This window comes from Sinocyclocheilus rhinocerous, unplaced genomic scaffold (genome assembly GCF_001515625.1).
Source record: "Sinocyclocheilus rhinocerous isolate Xijiao unplaced genomic scaffold, SAMN03320098_v1.1 scaffold1813, whole genome shotgun sequence".
Classification (NCBI taxonomy): Eukaryota; Metazoa; Chordata; class Actinopteri; order Cypriniformes; family Cyprinidae; genus Sinocyclocheilus; species Sinocyclocheilus rhinocerous.
Window position 1 is genome coordinate 358,814 of NW_015623663.1, and position 12,100 is coordinate 370,913.

Consider the following 12,100-nt stretch of genomic DNA (forward strand, 5'->3'; position numbering starts at 1 on the left):
AACTCTAAAACATGAAATGTGGAGTTATCTGCTTTTGCTATAAAACAAACTTTTAATATGAAAAAAAACATACTTTCAGTGAACTTTAATTTTGTAAATCACCTATTTGTTTAAGTTATTATTACTTAATCAAAACAACCCAACTGCAGTTTGACTGATATTACTTAGCAATTAAAAAAACGTGATTTCTGGAAAAAAAATAAAAATGGAGTTATCGGTTTTTGTAAATGAACTCTTCATATATTCAGTGGCATAAAATGGTCTTTAAAATGACAATAATATCACTTATCGCAGTTATTTCTGGGGCAATATATCACACAACAAAAAGTTGTTATCGTTGTTATCATAGACATTTTGAGTGGACTATACTGTTCTATTTGTGGATATCTAGCTTACTTGCTATTATCGTCTCAAAAATAGTTTTCTTTATTTATTTTAACAGAGTATCTTTAAAGAATTCATGCTACAAACCTGGCAAAACAGACTGGTAAAAAGTTTTTTTTTAGGGATGCACGATATTATCAAGACAGATATCGGAATCAGCCGATAATGGCTTTAAATATACATATCGGCACCGGCCCGATATGAAAAACTTCATTATTGTTTATTTAATTCTAACAAATAAGTTATTTTTAAGAATTTAAAAAATAAGTTCTTTTAAAAAAATAATAATGATAATTTGCTACACTTGGTGTTGTTTCCAAACAAAAGGAAATATATCGGTATCGGCCAAAATGAGTTGAAAAATATCGGCATATCGGCAAAAATCCAATAACGTGCATCACAAGTTTTTTTCTTTCATTTAAAAAGTGTACATTTTGATCCCAGGATGTTATTTTTCACCAGTTTTTGCCAGCTTTTTTGTGTCTAATTTGTTTCGGACAGTCAGTCGGTGAACCATCTGAGGCTGAGATTAAAGTTTGTAAACTTGCAATACTGACCAGATCAGAGTTTACAACTCTATTACCTGGCTCCTTGTTCTCTGAAGCTTTTTTGGTATCCACACAAACGATTCGCTACCTGTTAAACGCCACATTTCTCCATGTAAGATGCACACTGTCTTGCTCTTCTCTCAGCGGGGACGACGCGAGAGCACCTGGGTCTGGCCATGGCGCTGAAGGTGCCCATCTTCATTGTGGTGAGTAAAGTGGACCTGTGCACCAAAGGCACCGTGGAGCGCACCGTCCGACAGCTGGAGCGCATCCTCAAGCAGCCGGGCTGCAACAAGGTGCCCATGCTGGTGTCCTCCACAGACGACGCCGTCACTGCCGCCCAGAAGTTTGCACAGTCACCCAGGTACAGCCCAACCAGATAAAGAAGACACAGCTGTGATGATTTGCCTTTAAACTGCTTCATGGGAATCTGTTGTCTCGCTTGCTCTCCTGCAGCATCACCCCCATCTTCACCCTGTCCAGTGTATCAGGGGAGAGTCTGGATTTGCTGAAGGTCTTCTTTAATATTCTGCCTCCCCTCAGCAACAGCAAGGAGCAGGAGGAGCTCATGCAGCAGCTCACCGAGTTTCAGGTACAGGTGTACGCTTAGATGTCCTCATTGAAGATCTTGAATTGTTCTTAAAGGGTTGGCATGTATGTGAGTGAGGAAAAAGGGCAGAGAAGAATAGCAAATCAATAGTTCTACAGTTAAACGAAGTTGCTTTTTAAAAGTTCACTAAACATTGTTGTTTAAATAGTGAATAACTTACGTTTAAAAGCAAATTTGACCAGTTATTTTGTTATAGGCCTATATATTTTTTAGGCTTTGAGTGCTGTCAGGAAACGCACAGACTTGAAAAACTGTGATATAAATTCAGGAATAAACTTTGTATTAAAAGAGCTCTTTAAAAGGGGTTTATTCAATGCAGGCAGGTTAACAGTTCTCTCCACTTCGAGTAGTTTTAATCTATTCTTCCAAACACATTCCTGTCATGAATGCCACAAACACGGATAGGCAAAGATATTGGATTTTTGCCGATATTTTTCAACTCATTTTAGCCCTTGCTGATACCAATAAATATTTCCTTTTGTTTGGAAACAACACAAAGTCTCTCCGGTGCAGAGATTATAAACATGATTTTTAATTTTGGTTAGTTTTGTGTGAAAACATACTCGTTAGAACTAAATACACATTATTAAAGTTCTTTTTATAATGAGAGTGCATTGAAAGCTTTGAAAATGTAATAAAACTGCTGTAACCCCCAAAATTTTTTTGTGTATATATTTAATTTGTATTATGTGGTGATCCAAAACAGTGAATCTAATCACCATACTGGCAAATGTTTGATTCAGGAATGACCACGATCTTATCTCTTTATTTGTCTTATCGGCAAGGCATATTAGCATAATTTTTCATATCGGGCTGATAGCGATGTTTGCATTTCAAGCTTTTAACGGTCAATTCCGATGACGTTCTTATAATAATGTGCATCCCTTAAAGCAAAATATTTTCTGCACTCAGATAATGGTTAGAACTTACTATTTTATGTTAACATTTTTAGCGCTGTAGGGTTGCTGATTATAAATGATTATCAATCCAAATTGGGTTAAATCAACCCAGCGGCCTTACCAAATAAAGTCTCAAACCAGCGTTTAGTTTGAAAAAAATAACCCAGGTTTTTGTGGCTGTTGTTGTTTTCAGTGTCTGTCTCGTGCATGAGTTTGTGTGTGTTGTGATCCTGTAGATTGATGAGATCTACACGGTGCCGGATGTGGGGACAGTAGTTGGTGGGACTCTGTACAGGTGCGTCCTCCTCTCTTCCCTCTTGTCTGTGGCGTGCAATAAGACGGCATTAGTGTGTAATGACTGTTTTTCGATGTGCAGTGGGATCTGCCGCGAGGGCGAGCAGCTGGTGGTGGGACCCACAGACGCTGGGCAGTTTCGGGAGCTGGCGGTGTGCAGTATCCAGAGGAATCGCTCCGGGTGCAGGGTGCTGAGAGCCGGTCAGGCCGCTACTCTGGCGCTGGGAGATTTCGACCGCTCACTATTACGAAAGGTGAGAACGCAGAAGACCTACAATGTAGAGGCCAATGAAGTGAAATTCCTTCAAACTGAATCTGAGTTGTTATACTAGGATCATTGTTAATGGTTCAGACAGCAAATGACTAGCATGTTGTTAGTGTAAAGCAGGCCGTTGTTTTCTGGCAGGGCATGGTGATGGTCAGTCCAGAGATGAACCCCACTATCTGCTGGCGCTTTGAGGCTGAGATCGTTTTACTCTTCCATGCCAAAACTTTCCACAAGGGCTTCCAGGTGACGGTGCACGTGGGCAACGTTAGACAGACGGCCACAGTTGAGGCTCTGCAGGGAAAGGTGAGTCTTCTTTATCTGTCTGAACTGATAGAGGTAGGGGTGCAACGGATCGTAGATGATCCGTGATCTGTACGGACCGGACCCCACAGTTCGGCACGCATGCGATTTGAGGATTAACTGTTAAATTTAACCATCATAGAGTTAAAGTTTATCGCTTGCATGTGTTTTGTCTTGCCAATTTACCCATTCAAACTATTTTAAACCATTCAAGCAAAAGAGAAGACGCGCACTGTTTTCTACCGCTGCTGCACACATCCGAAGCAAGCACACACAGAGAGAGAGGCGCGATTCACACAGAATGATTCCTCTTTCACTCTCTTTGAACGGAAACATACACACAAAGTTATATTAAAATACCCGTTTTGGCAAGTATTCTGGTAAACACAGTCGGTTATGTCTTAAGTGAACCAAAACAGCTGAGACAGAAAGCGGATGTGTGTCAGTATATTAGGTACGTGCATTTGGTCTTAAAGAGACAGCAGCCTATAAATACCTGCTTCTGTCTGCTATATTTAACTTATGCAGTGAAGAGCACTATTATGTTATTTTACAATTATTAAATTTCTGCACCTGAATACTAGTGTTACTGACTTTATTAGTAACTTTATGTTGTATTCATCTACGCTTGTAATTTGTGTAATTGTCCTTGTTTTATTACTGACTTTATTAGTTCAGCTAGTAGTTTTTCCTGTGGTATAGAAGCACGTAAAGTAAGCTTTCAGTAATAAATCAAAAGCAAACTTTTAATTTTTTTTGCTGATCCGAAAAATTATCCGTTCCGTGACACAAAATCCGTAATGTGGTCCGAACCGTGAGTTTTGTGATCCGTTGCACCAATAGATGGCTAGATAAATGTGACCCTGGAGCACAAAACCAGTCATAAGGGTCAATTTTTCGAAATTGAGATGTATACATCATCTGAAAGCTGAATAAATAATCTTTCCATTGATGTATGGTTTGTTAGGATAGGACAATATTTGGTCGAGATACAACTATTTGAAAATCTGGAATCTGAGGGTGCAAAAAAATCTAAATATTGAGAAAATCGTCTTTAAAGTTGTCCAAATGAAGTTCTTAGCAATGCATATTGGTCCGTGTACTTTTGCTTCCATTCGTTTTTCGTTTTTTAACCATGACGGAAAAAACGAAAAAAGAACGGTTATTGTATTTATAAATGCCATGCTGAAAACCAAAATTGAAATTACAACCGTACACACAAAATGCTGCCTGAAAAAGTTAAATATTGACTTCTTTTCAGATTTTTGTTAATTAATTTTTGCACTTTTAATAAACATTTGAAAAATGCACAATTAATATAGAAAAATGTTGATTTGAACAAGTTTTCTTTGGCCAAATTTAGTGATGCTTCTCCCGCACGTTCAGTTGAGAACTAGAGCCGTCTTTGGAACAATGCAGAGACTTAATACAAATATGATTTTTAAAATAGACATTGCAGAATCCTGGGAAATCTATCATCATGAAATTATATATTGGGATATAATTTTGTCGTAACTTTTGTGTGCTGTATGGGTACGTTATTGGAGATGACCATGCATGGTCGCTCAATGCACATACAGTGGGCTACATTGTGTAGGCTACACATGCCTTATACATTTTGACATATTTTTGCCCTGTTCACTGATAGTGGCATCCGCATAATGCCGCATTTAGGCTATACAGGGCTGTAGACTCATTCTTCCCACTGGTCGCTCTTTTGCGACATTCTCAGTTGGTCGCACGAGCACATCATTTGGTCGCAGTTTTTTTTTTTTTTTTTTTTTTCGCATCATATGACCCCTTTAATCAATGCATGCTGATGAATTTTTATCATAGTTTATAGTTATATGGTAACAAGTGTTCAACATTCAACCCGTTCTTTTTCATCAGTATTATTTGTGATTTAAATTTTGTGAACAGGAGTTCCTCTTTTGCTGTGTTATAAGCCGGACTTTGGACGCTTTCACTTTCGCTTTCGAATTCACTATCTTGGTGTCACGTTTTACAAGAAAAGATCATTGTCTGTTTTGCTTATCTATACACTTTTCACTTTTTAAGACTAAAACAAAAGATTGATTCATTGTTATTCTTAATTAAAAAGCACAACAACAATAAAACAGTAGGATATAATGACAAACTAGCTTACATAACGTTTATTACCAAAAACGAATAAGATGAGGCATGGCTCCACATGCTATTAGATTTGTATTTGTTAGATTTGCCCACACCGACTAATAAATTACAGAATGTTAAGCAAACAGTGAGGAATCAAATAAATAAAAAAAATGAAGAAAGCCTCAAAGCAAAGTAAACAGCAAAGATAACAAGCTTTTTAAAACGAAAACAAAAAGAAGTGAAACTAAACTGGCTGTCGGTGACAGGACTTGCATGTGGGTTTTTTTCCCCACAAGAATACCAACATGCTCAGAAATGGCACAATAGGGGCACTTTAAGATCATAAAAATATCGAAGCTAAAAGTTTTCATAAAGCAGTTATGGTAGCCACGTCAGTAGCACGAGAGGGCGCTAGCGTCTGTATAGAGACGCTAGAAAAGGTAGAAATTAAATTTAGCATTTATATACATTTAAAAAACAAGCTTTATATCATTTTTACGATTTTTAATGAAATACGAATTTTGAATAATGAAAATTAGTTTGTGTCTGCTTATTCTATTCATCAGTGTTTGAACCATTAAAGAAAAAAACGTATTTTCCGTATTTCATTTCTGGGTTAAAAAACGAAAAACGAATGGGCGCAAAAGTACACGGACCCATATTACTAATCAAAAATTAAGTTTTGATATATTTACGGTAGGAAATTTACAAAATATCTTCATGGAACATGATCTTTACTTAATATCCTAATGATTTTTGGCATAAAAGAAAAATCTATAATTTTGACCCATACAATGTATTTTTGGCAATTGCTACAAATATACCCCAGCGACTTAAGACTGCTTTTGTGCTCCAGGGTCACATATGGTTAACTATGTCTGTCTATTTGTCGGTCTGTTAGTCTGTAATCGCTTGACGTTTGTGTGATTTTTTTTCTGTGTATATCTAGCTAGATAGATAAACAGCTCATTAGCTGTCTGTCTGTTGGTCTGTCCTGCTAGACTTTATCTTTAATTTTTATTTAATTTGTTTGTCTTTACAGATAAACAATTATCTATCTTTCAGACATGCTGGGGTCTCATATCAAGGAATAGTTAGTTAGGCATTAGCTAACTTGCGTATGGACCGTTACTAGGGCTGGGTTTTGACACAAATTTCACGATTCGATTCGATTCTCATTCACAAGCTTGCGATTCAATATCGATTATTTAGGATATATATCAGGTACAGCACATGCCAAATTTTCTCAAGGAAAAAAAATCTCTCAACTAATGCTGTAAAATATACATGAGAGTCAGTTGGTACTACATTACTATAATATTGAAGGTTAAAATTTACTGATTTGTGCTGTTCAACTGCTTAAATAGCACTTAATGAAGTTTTTATAATAATTAAGTTGCAATTACTTCAGTTAGGTTTTTATTTTTTATTTTTAATATACACATTTAAATAGTGGCTGTCATAAAAACTTGAACGGATTTATTCAAACATAAATAAAACATTGAAGAACAGTAAAAAAATTATAATGAATGTTATATGGTGCATATATTTAGCAAAATTGTGTTAATGTGGAGGAGATCTGATCAGTTCACGTGCGCCTCGCACTGCTGCGTCTGTTGAACTGATGTGCTACAGCGATCTGTCACTCCACATTAAACAGCACCAAAACGGCATTTATTGTTTGAATACTGCAATACAATGGACAGAATTAAAAATCTGAGACTTTGTTTCAATTACCAAAGCACAATGCTTATTGCGATATGTTGGATGGGAAGTGCCCTTCAATGTTCAGTCCATTAACTGAAAACAGGCTAGACTAATCGATTCTTGGGATTTAAGAATCGATATCGTTTCGTAATGAAAATCGATTAAAATCGAGATATCAATATTTTTTACCCAGCCCTAACCGTTACTGCACACTGAAAGGCAGTTTATTGCACATAAACATAGTCAGTTATGTCCGAAGTGAACATAAACAGCTGAGAGGAATTTGGATGTGTTGATTACAGTCCTCTTGAGAAGTTCATATAATGAGTTTGGTAGTCGTAATTATGACATCCAGTGCGTTCATGTCATTTGGTCGGACCTTTTCTACAACAAATTCAACAAGGTTTTTCAACTCCACATTGACAAAATGACTAATTTAAGTATATTACAGCAGTTTATGCTGTTAATTGAACCATTAGGTCTAAATATTGTATTGTAATTGTATAATACTATCACTGTATCATTGTGTAATACTATTTTCTGTTGGGTCAGACACGTTTTATCACTCATATGCCCCCAACCTGAAAACTCTGGGCTTGTACATGTATACATGTACTGTACAATTAAATTTTTTTTTATATAAAATAAATTTTACAAAATATTTTAATCCAAAATTGATGTAAAATTAAAGCCATATGTCTATATAAGTTATGTTCCAAATTTGAAGTTGATATATACTAATCGATTCTTGGGATTTAAGAATCGATATCGTTTCGTAATGAAAATCGATTAAAATCGAGATATCAATATTTTTTACCCAGCCCTAACCGTTACTGCACACTGAAAGGCAGTTTATTGCACATAAACATAGTCAGTTATGTCCGAAGTGAACATAAACAGCTGAGAGGAATTTGGATGTGTTGATTACAGTCCTCTTGAGAAGTTCATATAATGAGTTTGGTAGTCGTAATTATGACATCCAGTGCGTTCATGTCATTTGGTCGGACCTTTTCTACAACAAATTCAACAAGGTTTTTCAACTCCACATTGACAAAATGACTAATTTAAGTATATTACAGCAGTTTATGCTGTTAATTGAACCATTAGGTCTAAATATTGTATTGTAATTGTATAATACTATCACTGTATCATTGTGTAATACTATTTTCTGTTGGGTCAGACACGTTTTATCACTCATATGCCCCCAACCTGAAAACTCTGGGCTTGTACATGTATACATGTACTGTACAATTAAATTTTTTTTTATATAAAATAAATTTTACAAAATATTTTAATCCAAAATTGATGTAAAATTAAAGCCATATGTCTATATAAGTTATGTTCCAAATTTGAAGTTGATATATTAAAAAAAAAGGTTTCTGTGAGATTTTATTTAGGTGTTATACCAAAAATAGCCTCCAGGTGACACCCAAGCTCCTTTGAATTTTTTTATGCATTTTCCTGTCGCAAATTTATGCATTCAGACCTTCCCAACGATATGCATTTTGTCAAGATATTAACGCAATGTCGGATTTCAGAATGGTTGAATTTTGAGTTTATAAGGTTTTAAATTATATCTGATTTATGGTGATTACTAAAATATGTGAAAGGGAAAAATGAAAAAAAAAAAGAGTGCCAAGCATCACCACGCATCAACGTGTCTCCCGCATGAGAAGAGTTTCTTTGACGGGGGAAGGATGTGGCCACTCGTAATTCATTCCATAAATAATAACCAGTTAACTTTGTTGAAAGGAACAGTTTTGACACTATATCATTGTTTGTTTATGTTGTTGAGGGTGTTGCGCAGTGATACACACACAGAGCCACTGAGTGAAGCGGTCAAAGCGGTGCTTTATCGTGAATAACTCACAGCTGTTGACCAATCAGAATCCAGGACTGGAACTAACCGTTTTATAATACGAATAAATGTTTATTTCTGACAGTTTACTTGTCTTTAGTTAAGTTAGTTAGGCCTGCCATTTAAAATGCTGGCATTATAACAACCTTATTTCCAGCAAAAATGACTATACCATGATTATATATCGTGAAATAAAATGACTCCTATTGCGGTTTGGGTCATATCACCCACCCCTAGACATAAACAAAGATCAGTCTGTATGTGTGTATCAATAAAAGACTCTTAGCGGTCCGTCGGCTTTCCCTGGATGTGTGTGTATCAGTGAACTTTTCCTTGAATCGTTCTCCTTCAGGATGAGCTGCGCACCGGTGAGAAAGCAGGGGTCCGGTTCAAGTTCATCAAACACCCGGAGTACCTGAAGGTGGGCGCCAAGCTGCTCTTCAGAGAGGGAGCAACCAAAGGCATCGGCCAGGTCACCAAACTACAGCCCGCGGCGTCCCAGTACCAGCAGCAGCCCTGATGCGGCGGCACCCATCCGGCTCCTCACGCTCTCCAAACACAGCCTGAACAAGCAGCTCTTCTCACCGGATCGCCTTCCTCGTATCATAGACTCAGATCTCCACTCGCAGTGTAAATGTCTTTTAACTCTGTTTACAGTCATCCAAACAGCTGTGTGTTGTTAGCATTCAGACGGTACTGAATAACACTTGTGCGGCCTTTATAATGACCGAATCCTCCAGCCATTATTCACTAACCAAAGGACAGAGATTGTGAATTTAAAGACACCGTTTTTTCTTTAGGTAGTTGATCCTTTTTATTACCGATAATCTCGTGGCAGCTACAGTTGTGAGAGTGTGCAGTCATCGCTCTGCTGTACCAAACGCCAGAACCCGACCTCCACGTCTCTGATGTCTTTTTTATTTATTTTAGTGTTTTGTAAAGAGGTTTTTTACTCCTCATCAAGCTTTAACAGTACACCGTGTGTTCTGCGCTCTTTCACCATCGCTGCTTCTGAGCGCATCAGAAGTGCCTCTGCCTCGTGTCTGCCTGCACTCCAGTGCTTTAGTAGCTCAGGAAAGCATTACATTCACACAGCACTAATTATGCAAAGCAGTCCTTTAGTCCTGCTCTCTGTCGCCTTTTCTCTCTTAGGTCTCTAAGCTGCAGTGACTAGTATAGTGTGCTACTTTTAGAGGCCTCAGTGTTTCTCTGAACACTTGGTTTGGTGCTAATGCTGTCGATTGGCTTGTTTTTAGTTGTTGAACCGGGCTCTGTTAGCTAGTTCTGGCCTCAGCGCTGTCCTGTAACCACCGCATGCATGTTTGTCTCGGTACTGAATCACATATCAGGACACACGCTGTGTGTGACGTTAATGCTCAAGTTTCTACTGTATCACTGTTCTGTGTGCAATTTTAGAAGAAAAAAAATGTATTGAACCAAAGAGTACATTTTTATAGAATGTCAGAGAATTCTGATGTTTTAGTTACTTAGATTTGTAATAATTTCTATTCATATGCAATTTTTTGAGTGACCAAATGTCACTTTTCTGGCTTCACATGCTAGATGTTTGTTTTTTTTTTTTTTTAGATATTTTTAAATATTTTAGCCTTACTTTTTTGGTGAATTGGGATTTTTATGTACAAATGTTTGTATATTATGATGTACATAAATAAAAGTTTATTACAGTTTATGATTGACAGTGATTGCATTGTTTGAGCTCGTCTCTCACGGATCCAGTGGAAAGGTGAGCTTTCTTCCACCGGTAACCTACAGATGATGCAAGACGCTGCAATCCAGCCAAACTCCAGCCTGTTTTCTATTGACCAACTCAAACTCAAACGGGACAGTTGATGATAAACACTTCGTCTTCCACACAGTTACAAGAAGTGAAATTCACCTCACAATACTGGCTTCCTTGGAAAATATGAGCAAAGAAGCCTGTGAAAATAAATGTGCTTCGTTTATTCTTTTGATCCTTCATTCCAAAAATGAAAAAATCTAACATTTCTTTGAAGTAAAATAATTTAATAGTTGTGTTGTGGGGGGAAATTCTCATTATGAAATAAATGGTTTTCTCCAACACACTGTGGAACACAATTATTAGCACCCCTAGAAATTATGAATAAAGTCTCTCTGAAGTATATGTTCCCATTCATGTTTGTGTATTTTAGAACACCAGGGTGACTAGGAACATGATCCTGATCTATCCTCACATAAAAATATCCGTCCAAAAGTGTTTCAAGCCTAAAATAAGCGTCAAAGTGGAAAGCTACGCTATGCTAGTGAATAATTGTGTAGGATACTATTTTGTCCTGCTCATGTGAACGCATTTCATTCATCACCCCCATATAAACAAATTGAAATTGAAATGTAAAAATGTATATTTTTAACTAAATTCAGCCTTAGTGAGCAGAAGAGACTTCTTTCAAAAACATTAAAAACCTCAAACTTTCGAGCAGCAGTGCACATGTAACATTTATTATAATTAGGCTAGTTTGTGCAATTGAATATAGCTATTTAAATTGATCATTAAAAATCAGACAGACTGTGTTATGTTCTGAAATTGTTGCTAATAAATCTGTCAGGGGAAGAAAGGTGCAAAAGTTACCTTGAGGGGTACAGCAGCCCGTCACTGGCAGCCCTTCATAAAATCAACACTGGTTTTACTACAGTAACCACACACGACTATTTACAGACATGTCGAGAGCACAAATCACTCAATCTTTTAGTGATCGTGAAAATGTCTTCACATTTAGCATATTAATATATTATATTATTTAATATTAATAGCATAGCACTCATAATGACACACTGCTCTCCCCTGCAGGAAAGTACATGTAAGTTCAAGTGCATGCTTTTAAAAGTAATAAATATCGATATCTGTATCAATACCCACCCCCCTATTGTCCACACTGTAAAAAATTATTGTGATTTTAACAATAAAAGACTGTGAAAATGCTACAGTAAAAACCTGTTAACTGGTTAACGGTAAGTTTCCATACTATATTCGGTGAATAAATGTAATTACATTTAATGTAATTTTACAGTAAAATACTGTTAAAAATACGGTTTTTGGAAGTGAAAAAAAAGAAAAAGTCATTGTATAATTTACAGTGA

At 36.6% G+C, this 12,100-nt stretch overlaps 1 protein-coding gene across 2 annotated transcripts in view; it reads left to right on the top strand.

Annotated features, from left to right (window-relative positions):
• The window catches only part of gtpbp2a (GTP binding protein 2a), a 19,184-nt gene extending 8,760 nt beyond the window's left edge, over nucleotides 1–10,424 (top strand). For both annotated transcript variants that reach the window (XM_016527235.1, XM_016527308.1), the window contains exons 7-12: nucleotides 1,077–1,296; nucleotides 1,389–1,524; nucleotides 2,678–2,736; nucleotides 2,818–2,989; nucleotides 3,142–3,306; nucleotides 9,336–10,424. In XM_016527235.1, the coding sequence (XP_016382721.1) occupies nucleotides 1,077–1,296; nucleotides 1,389–1,524; nucleotides 2,678–2,736; nucleotides 2,818–2,989; nucleotides 3,142–3,306; nucleotides 9,336–9,503 (920 nt within the window). In that variant the 3' untranslated portion in view covers nucleotides 9,504–10,424. The remainder of the gene's footprint in view (nucleotides 1–1,076; nucleotides 1,297–1,388; nucleotides 1,525–2,677; nucleotides 2,737–2,817; nucleotides 2,990–3,141; nucleotides 3,307–9,335) is intronic.
• The last annotated feature ends 1,676 nt before the right edge of the window (nucleotides 10,425–12,100 follow it).